At 42.4% G+C, this 17087-nt stretch overlaps 4 protein-coding genes across 5 annotated transcripts; 2 read left to right on the top strand and 2 right to left on the bottom strand.

Annotated features, from left to right (window-relative positions):
* Positions 1-34: 34 nt before the first annotated feature.
* Positions 35-1463, bottom strand: LOC148181930 (uncharacterized). Its single transcript, XM_088050711.1, has 5 exons — positions 1429-1463; positions 1317-1368; positions 1197-1258; positions 1000-1149; positions 35-205 (listed from the first exon to the last, which is right to left on the bottom strand). The coding sequence occupies exons 1-5, from the start codon at positions 1461-1463 to the stop codon at positions 46-48; spliced, it is 459 nt and encodes a 152-aa protein (XP_087906837.1). The 3' UTR covers positions 35-45.
* Positions 1464-5579: 4116 nt separating this feature from the next.
* On the top strand, positions 5580-11201 carry LOC148181929 (uncharacterized). The gene is made up of 6 exons (XM_088049817.1): positions 5580-5811; positions 5871-6074; positions 6121-6330; positions 6381-10411; positions 10458-10753; positions 10802-11201. Exons 1-6 carry the CDS (start codon positions 5602-5604, stop codon positions 10948-10950), a joined length of 5100 nt encoding a protein of 1699 aa, XP_087905943.1. The 5' UTR covers positions 5580-5601; the 3' UTR covers positions 10951-11201.
* Positions 11151-13612, bottom strand: Ttc30 (tetratricopeptide repeat domain 30). The gene is made up of 9 exons (XM_088049818.1): positions 13463-13612; positions 13016-13417; positions 12832-12967; positions 12617-12781; positions 12303-12571; positions 11848-12255; positions 11628-11803; positions 11381-11586; positions 11151-11335 (listed from the first exon to the last, which is right to left on the bottom strand). The coding sequence occupies exons 1-9, from the start codon at positions 13517-13519 to the stop codon at positions 11202-11204; spliced, it is 1953 nt and encodes a 650-aa protein (XP_087905944.1). The 5' UTR covers positions 13520-13612; the 3' UTR covers positions 11151-11201.
* Positions 13613-13926: 314 nt separating this feature from the next.
* On the top strand, positions 13927-16118 carry CD98hc (CD98 heavy chain). Of its 2 annotated transcripts, XM_088049822.1 has the most exons (4): positions 13929-14191; positions 14249-14398; positions 14460-15669; positions 15817-16118. In XM_088049822.1, the coding sequence occupies exons 1-4, from the start codon at positions 14104-14106 to the stop codon at positions 16046-16048; spliced, it is 1680 nt and encodes a 559-aa protein (XP_087905948.1). In that variant the 5' UTR covers positions 13929-14103; the 3' UTR covers positions 16049-16118. The 2 variants fall into 2 exon arrangements, with proteins under 2 accessions (XP_087905947.1, XP_087905948.1); XM_088049821.1 differs by having other exon boundaries at positions 13927-14398.
* The last annotated feature ends 969 nt before the right edge of the window (positions 16119-17087 follow it).

Below are 17087 nucleotides of genomic sequence, written 5' to 3'. Positions count from 1 at the left end.
TCGGTGTGTTACTACGCACAACTCACTGCCTGGACGCGGACTGAATCAACGAAACATGTCACGAGGGGCGGTGATTAGATATCGCGCGCTCTTCCCCCCACCTGCGGCCTTGGAGGAGCGGGAGCGACGGAGACGACGCCGACCAATGCCTTTATTTTCGGGACGTCGAAGATGATGTTCGGGCGCTGCGACGCTGACTGACGACCTGGAACATACAACACAACATTTAACTCACGGGACCTGGTGCACTCGATGAATCGACTCGATTCGCGCCAAACTGGACGCTCACGTGACCGACTCTTTTGGAAGAATTTGAATTAGCGGCGGCTATTACGGGACGTGATGTGGGCGCCCAGTGGCGGAGGCAACGCAACTTTTCCAAACTTTTCTTTTTACCCAATGACTCTTTCATTATTGAACTGCCACGCTTTCTTATCATTCACGCCTCAATCAATCTTAAAAACGAACATTCCCAGCTTGTTCCCAAATTTGTGGTCCAACTGGTTTGTTAATCTTCCGAAAAACCCGCATGACAAGTACAAAAAACTCCCCAATCTCCCAATTCATCAATAAATAAAGGAAGAAATTCACACGAGCTATACATAAACAATGACGCATCGCAACGGCTCAACTCAAGACGCCGCTGTTTGTTTTGATGTGATGCAATCAAAATTGCATTCCCGAAACCTGCGCCACTGTCGCAACGTTTTTAATTGGCAAGCAAAGCACACATGAATTATGCAACGTATGCCAACCTCTAATTTAAATTACGATAAGTAACTAAAATTAAAATCAAGACAAGAGTTCCATTCAATTCGGAGGTTTCTTGTCGAGGACGCTCACGAACATGAATTTGCCGAATGATTGAATCAAGTCTATTAATATCCCGTCGTCATTTTTTATACTGTTTACCGCAATGATGTTAATGTCAGAATTAATAGGAAATATGCGAGGAGTTATCGATTTTTTTTTATAAATAATGATAGTGAAATCAGTTACCACACGTGTTCGTTTATCTGCGAAAAAATGCCACTGATTCGTTCTGGTTGTGACACCACGGATGGAAATTCAATCCCGTACGCCCCTGCTTTTTGAAAATAACTGCAATCAAGCGATATGTGAATTGACATGTGGTGATTGACAGTTCCTCTAAATCTCTTTATGATTAGGTTTTTAGGAAAAAAAGTCTTACCAACAAAATACGGACAATTTCACGGACTCCCACACTCATGAATTTTCGTTGAAGCGAAGATGATCCCTGAATTTCGAAGGAAAAAATGTCGAAATGAGTTTAATGGGACCACTAAATGACAAACAGAAATTTTACGTGAACAAATGATTACTATGACGGGCCACGGGTAGCGCGATCTGTTTTAATTATCTCTTACATAAGAAAGGGGGCTTATCTTGTAAAGAAATTTTCATTACATTTTTTTTTTTTTGTGTAAAAGGGGCGTTACCATTTTAATTACATTTATTAATCTACTCAATCAAAGACTACCAATCTTACTTTACGATGTCAGGATTAAATGTGTCAGCTGAGCGCCTTGCCAGGACTTGTCAGAATTTGATGTCAAAGAGGCCAGCCAGGACGATGCACTTTTACAGGAAATTATTCCTGTTGAATAAAACGACTGTGAGCAATCTACCCTCGAAATAACGGACATTAGTGAATATGTGATAATTGGCCTTAAACAATTTTGACATGAAGTCACTCATTAACTTTAACTTTAAGAGACAACTGTTAACTTTAATCATTGACTATTTAATTTATTCGTTCGATTGAGCTCTGCCCAGGTTGGATACAAAGAGGACCGTTCCGACTAGTACGGCGCTGTGCAATGGTGTGAGGAGATCACGCTGCACACCGGCCCACGTACTATCGTAGCAACTAGTAGTACTTGACACGTGCAATGGTACAATGTGTTGATGACAGATGCTGGAAGTGGCAGACTGCTGACACCGGTCCTTCTCTTGTCCTTCTGCTGATGACCACCACATCTCCATTCGCTAACACACATTGTACCCGGCCCAAGCTACTAATCTCAAAGTTACGTCATCGAGATGTGCAATGACCACCAAAATACATAGATAATGATGGCATCCCAAATGACAAACTCCTTGTCCAAAGACTCCCGCATATTAAGCACACAGACAGAGTCTACTAACAGCTAGTTCTCAAATGGAATAGTCCGAAACGTGCAATGGTTACGAGGAGGTCATACTACACAACCCTATCACGCTGCGCAACCCTTTCGCTACTATCCACCCTCAAATGGAGCAGTCCGAAACGTGCAATGATTACGAGGAGGTCGTACTACACAACCCTATCACGCTGCGTAATCCTTTCGCTACTGTCCAACGTCAAATGGGGAGTGCAATGGGTCTTCCGCCCAGTCCCATTGACCACAACAAAACAATACAATCGTCACACTACATGTGACACCAAACAGTCTTGGGGGCGTGCAATGATTATAAATCTCCCAAGAACTGCCCCAGCTGCCGTCAGGATTCATGGAAAGACGGCAGTCTAATAATTTAGCTTGACATGTCAAGGCTCAATCTCAATTTGTAATTATTAATTCGATATCTGCATTAATTACTCAAATTTGGCCAATCACTTTTACCAAAACACTTTGACAACTCTTAGAACATTTAGTCCAATTGTGATTACAATTCTAATTAGGATCATTTAAATTAGAACGGACTCACCAAATAGTTGTCTTCAATTAAAAACAGCTAAATCCACAATTATCACCAATTTGACACTCAAAAATATCACATAACAACGAGGAAGACTTGCTCAATGATTTGACTCACTACTCAGTGAGATTCAACTCACTTTAATCAATTAAAGTCGCACAATCACAATTATTTTAACTTTACTCAACGCTGGTTGAATTCAGACTAATGAATTCTTCCCTAAAACTTACATGTTCCCAGCCCTTCACTAGATTTTTATGGGTCCCAGACGCATAAATTTCGCTGATTAGGCGCGGACTCCGGCCACTTGAGGCTGTATGTTTATATTTTTGTGAGAACCTGCTCGGTCTCACCATCTTAAAGTAAACAACGTTCGAAAAAAGGGATTATTTTAATTTTTAATTACTAGGGGTTACTACCCCAAATCTACATTTAAAAACTTAATGCTACAATCTTAACATGAAAATGATAACGTTTCGTAATGAATGGCGGCGCACCGGAATTCATCAACGGGGGGCAGGAGCGCCGCCACCGCCTCCACCGAAACTTTGGCGGTATTTTCCTGAATTTTGGCGCCCCGTGTGGTGATGTGCCGCCTCGTTTGAACATGGAAGGGAATGCGCACTGTTACAAGGACGTGTGATGGTTTTGTAACTTTTTTCGTTGTAATTTCGTAATAATAATGAAGGAGAATTGGTGTTTTTATTAAAAGTTTATGTGGTAACAGCCCCCTTTTTCAGTCCGTTTGGTGGATGTGGTAGAAAAACTGGCACAGGATGAAAAGGAAACCGGACGTGAAGCAAAGAATCTATGAATAAATTTAAAAAAAAGTGTAACAATTACAGATCCCTGTAATCCTAGCGCTGACATCAGCTGGGCTGCGTTCATAAAAATCATTCTTTGTAGAGTTTGTGTAATATATGTCATACCAATTGATAGTGTGGCCCCCATTTTAGTGTTAACGAGTATACATGAATGACCAGTGTATTGTATTGTGTTAGTAAAATTCATTAAAGTTGGTACTAATTGGAGTGTTTTGAAGAAGAGAGGGATATTGTGTCAAACGTCAATATGTCAAAATGAATTTGTTTACACTAACCTACAAACTTAAATTTATGAACTTCGCTGGCTCTTAAAAACTGCACTGTAAATTGAAAGTAGTTGGCAAAACACTAAAAAAGAGGTGCGTAAGTTGCCATTGAAGACTTCGCAATGATAGGTTACATCCGTTACATCTAATACGAAGAGGTACGCCCTAAACTCATCCATAGGCTTTTTGGGGCAAGATTATATCAGATTAATGATTTCAAGATTTCATTATATCATTTTGCACATCAATGCAGTAAGAGTAGCGTGTGTGAAGAAACTTTTGAAGCAAAAACTGATTTGTAGCTCGGTTTAGAGATAAAATTGACATCTATGCTTTATGCTTATTATTTATAAACTACAAGAAAAGTGGTGTTTGCCTTTGACAACAATTCATTGCGAAAAATTTAACAATGCTAGAGTTTGAAGATTCCTTTAGAGTTTGACATAAGTAGGGCATTTGGTCATAAAGTTAATAATGTGTGCTGAATTTACGCAAACGCAGTACAGTTGCAAACATTCATGAAGTAAAATCAGACACTTTCCAACTAGAGTGGTTCAGGTTAGAGCAAATTTATCAAATTTTGAATTTACTACTTCTTTGTGGACGAGTAGGCCAAGATTTCGGTTAAGATTTCATTCTAGTTTCACTTGCATCACTTCTCTTGTCCTCTTTAATCCTTTAATTAGGTGATTAAACATTCGTGTTTCAAAAACACAATAGTAAACTGCTAGTCGGCGAGATTCTATTACTTCACTGTTAATAACAAACAAAGAAACCACTTATTTAAAAACCATCCCAATTTTTAATGCAATAACTTCATATTTTCGAAAGAATTCAACAGTTTTTAATGTTATTTCAACGCGAAATGCAAATGTCTCATCAATGTTTACAAATTTTGACGTTCCTGTCAAAATGCTGCCATGCATGTCGGCAACTTTTGGTGTTTAAAAATATCCCTATCAAGTACATTCCTCGACACAGTTTTTGGGTACAGTCCCAAATTTCGGGCCAGGATCAACCTTTGGACCTCACTAAGGTTTGATATAAAGTATAGTTATTTAACAAACAAGTTAGTTAATGAAAGCGATTAATAATTGAGCGATTTTAACCGGCACGAACGTAGCGAGTGTCGTTAATAAGTGACATTATAAATCGCTCATTAACCATAGAGTTAGTTACAAAATTTTTTGGGTGATCGAATATTGAAAAATTCACCAAAAAAGAAAAGAAGAAAAGAATTGTTGTTTTGATTTGATATTAGTAAACAAACAGATCCAGGGTTTTTAGAACCGCGTCTTCAAATCATTATTGAATTTATTAAATTGTGTGTGTAATTACAGGCACCAATTGGTTGCCTATAAAACACATTAAATCATTCATTAATAGCCCACTTAATGCATGATTTCAGTTGACAAATCATGCGTTAATAGTACCTAAAAACAAACGATCTTGAAAAATTTTTCAAGAAAGGAGTTTTATGCATTAATAGAACCCAGAAGCAAACGATCACCGGAAAAATAAATAATACATGCCATAATGCGCAGAGTGTGGAAAGTAGACGTTTTTTAACCAATGATTATGGTCAAATTTGTTTGATAGCCATTGAATTTTGTTTGTAGGTGATATACCCATCTGTCAAACATTTAAATAACCACGCAAACCGTCCATAAATGCAACAACACTTTTGCAAATCTCAGAGTGTTACTTAATCACGCCACTCTGACGTCACACACTCTAACAGACGTCTGACTTTCTGAACGCACTTCAGCTGGCTGTCATATATAAAAGTCATCGTAAATGTTAACTAAATGACATTCAAAATAAACATGGCGGGTGTATCGTCCATGTTTATTTTGCTCTGCTCATGTTTGTTTGTAAATAGTGAGCAAAACGTGAAATTCGATAGTCCTACTGAAAATCGCGACTCTGAGATTGCCGCCGTGTTGCACCACTTGAATTCGTCGCCCTTCAAAGTGTACAACTATAAATCAGCGACTGTCGTGCATGCCCACACAAAGGTATAATTTTAGCTATGAGTTCAGTTTCAAGCCTTTTACGCCTCTGTTCACTTCCTTAGGCGGATATCACAGAAATTGTGTTGGATGTCTCTGTGGAGTGTCTGAATAACTACCCGGACCTCCCATGCACTGAGAAGTCGCTGACATGTCGTGGGTTCATTCAAGGGGGCAACCAAGTACTCAACGACGTCGACTGCAAGCCCAAGCCTGAAATCATCGTGGACGAGATACCCACAAGTTTCCCAGATAGCAATGACACCAAAGTAGTTAATTTTTTGTGTTAATTTTGATAACGAATTGGTGTTGTAGATTGTGCTAAGTCACGAAACTGCGTCGTCAGAGATCACCGAACCGTTTATCGCAGTGCGAAAAGACAAGGCGCCTTGTTTGGGGTGCCCTTTTGACATCAATCCCAATGCGGACGGCGTAGATGAGCTCGTTGATCTCGCTTTGGAGCATGTCGAAAGCGAGCGGACACATAAACATGGACTGGTCAAAGTGATAAGATTGCAACAACAAGTAAAATCAAAACAAAAACAACACCCATTAACTAAAATCTAAACTTTTAGGTCGTTGCGGGGATCAAATATGTTCTCACGTTGGAGGTGCGCCCCACTGTCTGCCTCAAAGAGCACCAATCGGAGTCGTGTCCTTTGGATTTCGATGCCAACAGCGCCGTCTGCGAGGTCACCTACATCCAGAAGCCGTGGCTGAGTAAAGCCAAACACATCATCGCCAACAACTGCACGACTTCACAGGAATACGTGCAGTTCGATGGAAAGAAAACCGAAATGAGCAACGAAATTAATATCAATGATAAACCGACGCCGGCATTCGCGCCGAACTTTGACCAAATTGCTATGGACGGATCCCGTTTAAGCGACTTGGAATCTCAAATCATCGGTATTGATGAAGGCGCTCCTCGCCGAACCGTAGCCTTGGAGGAAGTGGTGCCTCCCACTGTCGCCCGTCTTGAAACCAACCCAACTCCTACTGAATTAACATCAGCGGATTTGGAAGTCGTGCCTTCACTAAGCGAAATTGACACGGAATCGACGCTTAGCGAGGCCCCCACAACGCAAATTGGTCCTGACAGCATCCGAAAACGCCGCGCGATTCCTCAGCTTGAGAAAATTTCGCCGGAGGAAAAACCTCTCGTGAAGAACCTCGCCGATTTCGCTGCGGCCGCGCTGGATAACATCGACGACGATAACCACAAGCGCGTTATTCTTCAGATTCTGGGGGCGAAGAAAATGGTCGGGGATGATGGAGTTTACTACCACCTGATCATGCGGATGGGGATCTCGCACTGTCTTGAAGACACATCGAATCCGTACGATAACTGTCGGGAGAAGTTGCTGGAAAACTACACGAAGATCTGCAAAGTGCAGGTTTATGTCAACGACGACTATGGCAGCCCCAAAGTTGTCAAGTCGCAATGTCAAAACATCAAGCGTGATAAAAACGACAATAATCGCACGAATTATAGCAGATATCGTCGGAATGTGCCTGGAGGTCAAAAGGAAGTCAGTGTGGACAGCGATGAAATTCGCTCGTTGTTGAAACTAGGAGTCCAACATCTTGGTCAACTCCGCGATGGCAACAGGTTGAAACCTGTTGAAGTCGTGTCGGCGACCACGCAGGTCGTCGCTGGGAAATTGACTCGAATTAATGTAAAAATGTCTTCTTCTGATTGTCCGAAGGACGACTCCAGGGAACTGGAAGAGTGCAAAGTTTCCTCTGAAGCCACTCCCAAGCCATGCCAGATTCAAATTTGGGAGAAGGAGTGGATGAACTTCCGGAAATTCACCATCAAATGCGAGGACGAGGAGAAAGAGTACGAAATCGAGACGAAAATCAGAAATAAACGTCAAGCCGAGTTGACCTTGAAGGGTGGACAGAAGAAAATCAGCAGCGACTCCCCTGAAGTTCGCAAGTTGGCGCACGAAGGAATCGCTCACTACAACGCGCAACGTGGAGGCAACAAGTTCAAACCTGTGGAAATTGTCTCGGCTACATCTCAAGTCGTTGCAGGGAGCTTAATGCGCATTGAGACGAAAGTTTCTGAGACGGAGTGTGGTCAGAACGACGACAAACAATTGGAGGATTGTCAAGTGTCTTCAGGAGCCACCCCTAAAAACTGTCACGTGGAAGTTTGGGAGAAGTTATGGGAAAACTTCCGCAAGTTTACCATCAAATGCGAGGGAGAGGAGCAAGAATACAACGTTGAAACGAAGCCAAAGACGAAGACCAAACGCCAAACTCTTGGCGCCGAAAAAGAAATTGCCGTCGAAAGCGAACAAATTCGAAACCTTGTCAACGAAGGAGTCACTCATTACAACACAAAACGTGGGGGCAACAAGTTCAAACCTGTCGAAATCGTTTCGGCAACTTCACAGGTGGTTGCAGGGACTCTACTGCGCATCAAGACGAAAGTCTCTGAGACGGAGTGTGGCCAAACCGATGACAAAGAACTGGAGGATTGTCAAGTTTCTTCAGGAGCCACCCCCAAAAACTGTAGCGTGGAAGTTTGGGAGAAGTTATGGGAAAACTTCCGCAAGTTTACCATCAAATGCGAGGGAGAGGAGCAAGAATACAACGTTGAAACGAAGCCAAAGACGAAGACCAAACGCCAAACTCTTGGCGCCGAAAAAGAAATTGCCGTCGAAAGCGAACAAATTCGAAGCCTTGTCAACGAAGGAGTCACTCATTACAACACAAAACGTGGGGGCAACAAGTTCAAACCTGTCGAAATCGTTTCGGCAACTTCACAGGTGGTTGCAGGGACTCTACTGCGCATCAAGATGAAAGTCTCTGAGACGGAGTGTGGTCAAACCGATGACAAAGAACTGGAGGATTGTCAAGTTTCTTCAGGAGCCACCCCCAAAAACTGTAGCGTAGAAGTTTGGGAGAAGTTATGGGAAAACTTCCGGAAGTTTACCATCAAATGCGAGGGAGAGGAACAAGAATACAACATTGAAACGAAGCCAAAGACGAAGACCAAGCGCCAAGCTGTTGGCGCCGAAAAAGAAATTGCCGTCGAGAGCGAACAAATCCGAAACCTTGTCAACGAAGGAGTCACTCATTACAACACCCAACGTGGCGGCAACAAGTTCAAACCTGTAGAAATCGTTTCGGCAACTTCACAGGTCGTTGCAGGAACTTTACTGCGCATCAAGACGAAAGTCTCTGAGACGGAGTGTGGTCAAACCGATGACAAAGAATTGGAGGATTGTCAAGTTTCTTCAGGAGCCACCCCCAAAAACTGTAGCGTAGAAATTTGGGAGAAGTTGTGGGAAAACTTCCGGAAGTTTACCATCAAATGCGAGGGAGAGGAGCAAGAATACAATATTGAAACGAAGCCAAAGACAAAGTCCAAGCGCCACGTTGGTGCAGAGGAAGAGGTTGCCGTCAAAAGCGAACAAATTCGAAACCTAGTCAACGAAGGAATCACTTATTACAACATACAACGAGGAGGCAACAAATTTGTGCCTGTGGAAATCGTTTCCGCGACGTCTCAAGTCACCGGCGGAAAGACTTTCAGGATCAACGCAAACATCGCTCTGTCTGAATGCAAGGAACACGATCGCAGAGAGTTACAAGATTGCCCAGCCTTCGAGGGAGTCGTCACCAGAAAGTGTCGCATCAATGTCCAGGAAGTCGCTTGGAAGAACCTTCGGAAGTTTGAAATCAAGTGCGAGGGAGGGAAGAGAAAGTACAAAGTCGAAACAAAAATGAATAATTTCTTGGGTGGAAGCGAAGTAGCGTCTTCTGATGAACACCTGGAGGAGTTACTGGAAAGGGCACTGAGCAATCTGGATGCTGAGTCCAAACACGACACTAAATACAAAGTACAAGAGGTACTCTCGGCGTCGAAGCAAATCGTTTCTGGTCACATCTACCGCATCAAGGCGAAAATCGTCTTGTCTGACTGCAAGAAGACGGCTTTCACTCCAAGACGCCAATGTGGGCAGCTAGAAAGTTCTCAGCCCAAAACGTGCGATTTCGTCGCCTTCGAGAAGAAGTGGGACCCTGGAAGTCGCGAGTTGAACATCACCTGTGAAAATGAGGTCCACACCTTCAAAAAAGGCTTCCTTGGAGCGAACGACAACAAAGTCTTCTACTCTTTGTTTACTGATTTCGTCGAGAAATACAACAAGAACTACTCCCCCGAAGAGTTTACCTACAGGCTTAAAGTTTTCAGTGACAACATGTTGAAGATACGCGTACTTAACACCTACGAGCAAGGAACGGCGACGTACGGCATCACAAAATTCGCCGATTTGACGCAAAAGGAGTTTTCCAGGTCTTTAGGATATCGTCCGGAGTTACGAGACAAGAACGCTCCACCTTTCGCGAAGGCGAAAATCCCTGAGATCGCCATGCCTGTGGAGTTTGACTGGAGGACAAAGGGCGCCGTCACGGAGGTGAAAAACCAACAGCAATGTGGAAGCTGTTGGGCTTTCAGTGTCACCGGAAACATCGAAGGACAGTATGCTATTAGCCACGGAAACCTGCTGGAGTTTTCAGAACAAGAATTAGTTGATTGCGACACGGAGGACCAAGGCTGCAATGGAGGACTCATGGACACAGCTTACAGGTTGGTACAGAAAACCAACGCGGTGGTTTTAATGTCTTTTTTGCAGACAAATCGAGAAATTGGGGGGTTTGGAGACCGAACAAGACTACCCGTACGACGCAGAGGACGAAAAGTGTCACTTTAATAGAACTCTAGCCCAGGTGCAACTCAGCGGCGCTGTTAATATAAGTCAAGACGAAGGCGAAATGGCGAAGTGGTTGGTGGCCAATGGTCCGATTTCCATCGCGATTAACGCAAACGCGATGCAGTTCTACTACGGGGGTGTTTCACACCCTTTCAAGTTTTTGTGTAATCCCAAAAATCTGGACCATGGGGTTTTAATTGTCGGCTACGGCGTCCATAGTAAGTCACCGATGGGTGGTTATTTTATCTTATTGACTGTGTTCGCAGCTTACCCGCTCTTCAACAAGACTCTTCCTTACTGGACGGTTAAAAATTCCTGGGGAACCAGCTGGGGCGAACAGGGCTATTATCGCGTCTTCAGAGGTGATGGTACCTGTGGGTTGAACCAGACACCTTCCAGTGCCATTGTAGTTTAATCTAACATATCCGGAATCAACGAATGTGATACTCTATTAGCTAAGAATCTCGTACAATTGGCTACGTAAAATGTGCCGTCGTGATATTTTATTGGGCCATAGTTCTCTCAATTTTTTTTGAGTTTTTTTGGGGGAGAAGCTTTAAGCTTTTAGTTGTTATATTTTAGATGATTTTATTAACCTCTGTTATTTAAAGGCCGTTGACTGTTTTAGATCCAATTTACTAACTTCAATAAACCAGTAATTTTGAACTAGTAGTTCTGTAACTTCAGAAGCAAACATTTGATTTTCCGCGCCTCGTAGGTCACAGTTTCCTTGCCGCTGGGAGCCTCGACGTCTTCTGAGAGACTGGAGTACGCGGTGGTTCGAATCGTCTTTCCATGCACTGCAAACCAACTGAGTATTGAATTTTAACATCACAAAAACTCACGCTCGCAATTTTCCAGGAACGAAATACACTCCTGGATAACCGAGTCCCGCAGGACAATCATGTGTTTAGCCACATTCTCCATTAAGCTCAAGAAACACCTCTTTGTATAGAACCACGTGTCAGTGCCCAGTTTCCGGTACGGTTCCAAAGACTTCATGACTCTTGAAATCCCGAACTCGTAATTTCCCTTGGAACAATATAAAGTCCTAAACGAAATTTGAACAGAAACTGAACTTTACAATATTACCCGATGACTAAATTAACGATGCAGTGGTGAAAGAACTTCTTTTCTGGCTCCTCGAACGCCATTTGGTCCTCCTCCTTCTCAATCTTCCTCATTAGTTCCTCAGCTTCTTCGTTTTGCGACGTCATAATGTACGACACGCAAAGATTAGCAAGAACTATCGGATTCACGTTCAGAATCTGCACGGTACTGTTAGAAACGCCACCTTAAAACAACTTTTTACCTCTGAGTAACTCTTCTTCACCAACGGCTCGTAGAACCCGGTGGCTTCTTTGAATTTGTTCTCTTGCATGAAGAGCACGTGCGCGACATTTAGCCTCCAGATGTCATTATCATTACAGAACTCCACGCTCTTCCTGAAAATCTTCTCGACTTGTTGGTAGTTCTCTAAGTCCCAGTAGATCTTCGCTTGCGCCATCAAAACCGGAATGTAGCGGTCGAGGACTTCTTCGTATTCCATGACGGTCTTCTTTACCATTTCTGTATCGTTTCGGCTTCGATGCTCTTGCACTTGTTTGGTCAGTTTCCTCAAGAGCTCGGTGTGGCGACTGGCGAGTTCGTCCAGTTTCTGGTAGGCTTCACTTGGGGATGTTTGCTGCGTGATGATGGCGTCCAGAAAGTCGTACAGATACTAAAAGAAAACGTTTAGAGAGGAATTGAAATAAAGAGTCGGCGTACAGTGGTAAGGTACTTGTACGTTAAATGAGCATTTTCTGCTAAGATATCCGCCGCCAAGTCGTAACACTCGTGCTGGCAATACAAGAGAAGCAAATTCGCGAAGGTTTCTGGAGGAAACGGATTTTGTTGGAGGAGAAACTGCAATTTCTCGAACCCTTCAGTGGGGTTTTGTTCGAAATTCATCAAAGCTTGATTGTGGAGGGTGACGGCGTCAAGTTCGTACTCCGCGCGTGGGGGCATGTCGGTGAGGGCTTCGCGCGCCGCCTCCACTACAAAAAATTACAATTGCGGCCCTAAACAATGGAAAAACGTACTATTCTTGAGTTGGTACTCAATGGCGGCTTTGAGATTGAAGGCTTCAGTGAGGGCCGTCTCGTGCAGAGTGAGGGTGTTACCAACTGAACGCACTTCGATGCCTTCAGTTTGCATGCCGATGCTCAACTCTGGATGGTCTCTGATGCCGCGTTCGATAATGTCAGCTGTGTGTACAAGAATTTAAAGAACGAGTTGTTAGAAACTGGAATTTTACCGCAGTATTTGAGGGCAGGGCCGTATTCTTTTAGTCTGTAGTAACAAAGGGCGATGTTATAACCGAGATAGGGCTTGAATCCTTGGTTCTGAAGGGCTGTTGCGAACTTCGCCAGCGCTTCTTCGTAATTCTCGTCCTGCAATGCTAATATAGCCTCGGAAAAACAGACAGGGAAAAAACAAACCTTGTAGAGCAAACACCCCAAATTTACTTCTTTGTCTGGATCATCCGAGGGACACGCATTCAGGAGACTCTTAGCAGACAAAACATCCTCCTGACTGTATTTAATAGCAGCCTGCAATTTCGTAATCTGTCCTTTATATTCGGGGTCATCGACAATTTTTTTCGTCACTTGGAATGACTCGTCGTAAAGACACGCTTGGTACAAAGACTGTGCGTAATATAATTTATAATCATTGTTATCAGGATACATTTGGGTCAACAGCTCGTAATAACTGGCGGCGTTGTTAAAATCTTGAATGTAGAAATAACAGTAGGCCAACAATGAGAGTCCGGCCCTGCTCGAATTTGACTCTGGGATGCCATGCAGGATTTTGATAGCGTCGGCAAAACGGTTGTCTTTAATCTAAAAAAGGCTGAAAGGAGCTCTGAAGGCTGTTTTACGACTTACCAGGGTGTAGACGGTCTTGGTAAAGTCCCCGTCTTTGATTACGTTGGCGGAGAACATTTTTGGAAAAGTGTACACGAACTATTGCCATGGCAACGCGAGGTTGCAACAATGGGGGCGAAAAGTTACTAAACATTAATTTAAACGTCAATTTAAGGTGTTTAAGCACTGAAAACCAGAGAACAGAACTTTGAGCTTTGATCTGATTATTTAAAACGACTGGAAAATTTAAAAGTGAACTTGTGCCGCCGCGTTTTGTAAAAATCAGGTGGTGCAACCTCGGAAAAATAAAAACTACCCCTTCTGTTTTAAGCGATCGGAAAAGTTTCTCCCTCTTGTGTGTTTAGAAATTTGTTTAATACTTCCGGTGGGTCCGGTTTTGTGTTTTTATTATTTCCACTGCTTTTTTCGAGTTGAGTTCGTGGCGGTTATTGGGGAATTCTGTTAGATAAAAATAGTTGGTACTAATTTGGTGACTCTTACGTCACACGTAGACGTACGCCATCTACATCTATATAAATTTGTAAAAAATAATCAATATAAGCATATGTCCGCGAGCCTCTGCACGAGGCAGTAGTGTTACCGCTTGTTCCTCAAGGGCGTGTTTTCTTTCCTTATAACAATTTTCTCCCAATTGGTTTATAATGGACGGCAACAAGCTAGAATTAACCGCTAAACCGACACCGGATTTGCCGGCCTCTTACAAGCTGGTTTCCGAGGCTGATATGGAAGGTAGGGCAATTGCATCAGACTGGTTCTGTAAAAATAAAACAAGTCTGCTATTTTCAGAGGCGGCAGTTACTCGACCTAAAAGTCTCGTGAAGTCGCAGCCGACCAGTCCTGAGCTCGACGGTGCCGACGAGAAGATGCTTCCCAAAGAAGAAGAGGTGAAGGCTTCTATAAATGAAAAGCAAAACGGCGACGCGAAACTCGATATTGGTAAGCAAACATTGAAACTCTGCATGATGCAATCACTTAGCGAGTCATGTGTTTTACGCAGGCGAGATCAAGAACGAGTTCGTGGGGCTCACGAAAGAGGAGCTGATGAAATTCGCTAACGATCCATTCTGGGTGCGACTCCGCTGGTTCTTATTCATCACTTTCTGGGTTTTATGGGGGCTGATGTTGTTGGGGGCGATTTTAATCATTTTGGCGGCTCCGAAATGCAATCCCCCACCTCCAAGGACGTGGTGGGAGAAAGGACCTCTCGCTGAGGTTGAGCAAGACTCTGAATATGAACTAGCGGAACTGAAGAAGTTAGGAGTGACGGGTGTCATTCTATCGTGGCCGGAAGATGCATACGCTCCTTTCGACGAAACGCACGAGTTTATAAAGGCTATCAAAAAGTACAAAGATCAGGAAATTAACGTCATCGTTGAGTTGGAACCGGGGTACTCCAATGTGTGGTTTAACAAATCCGAGTTCAGCGAGCCGGAATTCGAAGAGTTCTACATTTGGCGTGCAGGGAAAGATGGTACTGAGCCTCCAAACAACTGGGTTTCGCCGGATAATCAACCGTCGTGGCGCTTCTCGGAGCAGCGTAAACAGTTCTATTACGCTCCCTTAGGGAAACCCCATTTGAATCTTCGTAATGCGAACGTTACCAACCAGTTCTCTCAAGTTATCAACAAACTCCTGCGCTACGGCGTTGGGGGGATCCGAATCAAAGCAGCCCCCAAACTTCTCGTAGACTCCTCGTTCGCTAATGAAAACCCCGCCGCTCAGAAACCCAGCGATTGCGTTGTCAACGAGTACTGCTTCTACACCCACACTCAAACGGAGCATCTCCAATCTTTAGCCCCTTTGCTAAAACAATGGAGAGACGTGGTCAAGAGCAACACCGACAATGGACCTTTTATGATACGTGAAGACTTGAGTCCTAACATTGAGGCGTACAAATTGAATAATTCGTACATTGTTGATTTACCGCTACAGTCGCACCTCTTTGCCAAGCCAAATATTGATGTCTCCAGCTTGGCAAACAATATTAACAACACATACTTCGCGAATAACTTCACATGGCCGTTGTGGAAGGTAAATTCCACGAGCGAGTGGGATATGATCACCTACTTATTACCGGGGACGCCTCTTATTACTTCGAAGGCTCCAGACAACACCGAATTGCTGAAAATTCGAAGTTCGGAGTCGATCATGCGGGGGCCCTTCAAGTTGTACACGTTCAACAACGACACAGTTCTTGCGTTTGATAGGTAAGAAATCATCGATAAATATTAATGAAATTTTTTTATTCCGTTTCTTTAATTGCTTGCGTGGATTATTATAGGGGGAGGTACGTAAAATTAACTTCAAATTTCAAAAATTTGATAATCAGGTATTAACTAATTTTTTGTTAACAGGGTCACGGCAGGCAACCCCGGAATTTTGGTGGCTTTCAATCCCACTGAAAATCGAGCAGTGATCGATTTTCCGGCTGCTATTAAAACTGTAGCTGAAGAAGTGACGGTTTTATTATACAGCACGAATTACAATGAGACAGGCGTTAATATTAACGTGAAACACACTGCCAGGGACGTACCGTTGTCGCCCAAGTCAGCAATCGTGCTGTCATATGTGCCCAAAACTGAATAAAACTTCATGACATTCCTATTTATGATCTATGTATTTATTTCTGGAAAATAAATATATCTCAAGCATTTAATTGATTTTTTTATTCTGAAAGTAACCCAATTGAATTATCAGTATTTTAGATTATTTCGACCCTGTCGTGTTTTATTTCATAACACTTTTATCAGACATTTTCAAGGTTAATTCGATGATTTATTCCATTCTAGGCAGCCATGCATTTTAAACGTATGTCGGTTTCTTGCCCTAAAACTCAAATTTCTGAAAGAAAATAAAATATTCGTTTTTTTTTTCAAAGCCAACTACAAATGGAAATTTAGTGGATCACCTGTTATAAATTGATAATATCAATCGTAGTACTATTACTCTGCTATAATCTAATCTTGAAATTTTGAATTGAATCGACGTCAAATGTTATGAAGTCTGTAGTAGATTGGATCATTAACTTGAATAAGGACAATAATAAAATTGTTTTGAGGTGTTAAAATTTATATATCGTCTGAAATAACAGATTGTATTTTCGATTACCGAATTCGCAGAACAAAACCCTTTATTGAGCCTTTCAGGAATCCAAATTACGATATGATTAGGTATAAAACAGATTCAAATAAAAAGAGGGACGTTTCTAGAAAAAAAGATTAGATGATTTGATTTGCATAATTAGAAAACCCCCAGAAAACGACTGATTTGTCTAGAAAAAAAAATTACCTACATGATTTGATTTTATGGTTTCTTATTCAGACCATATGATTCAAAAAATTTCAGATTTAGTTATCCTTGAAAAACAAAAGTCATGAATACGAAGGGCTTGGTTTAAACTAGACCGTTAAAATTGGTACAAATTGGAGATGATTTTTTTTGACATTTTGAAAAATTCAGTGTGGTTTATGCATTATTGCCAATTTGACATGCAAATTTCAGCCAATTTTGTCAAAATTGACAATAATAATACATAAAGGATGTTTCACACTTTATGACAATAGAATGACTTTCATGTCTAAAAATTTATTCCTCAATGTTGTAAGTGACTTTATGTTACTTCCAA

The sequence above is a fragment of the Gnatocerus cornutus genome, chromosome 1, assembly GCF_029298725.1.
Source record: "Gnatocerus cornutus isolate USDA-ARS CGAHR chromosome 1, icGnaCorn1.1, whole genome shotgun sequence".
Lineage (NCBI taxonomy): Eukaryota > Metazoa > Arthropoda > Insecta > Coleoptera > Tenebrionidae > Gnatocerus > Gnatocerus cornutus.
This window is presented reverse-complemented; position numbering and strand designations above follow the sequence as displayed.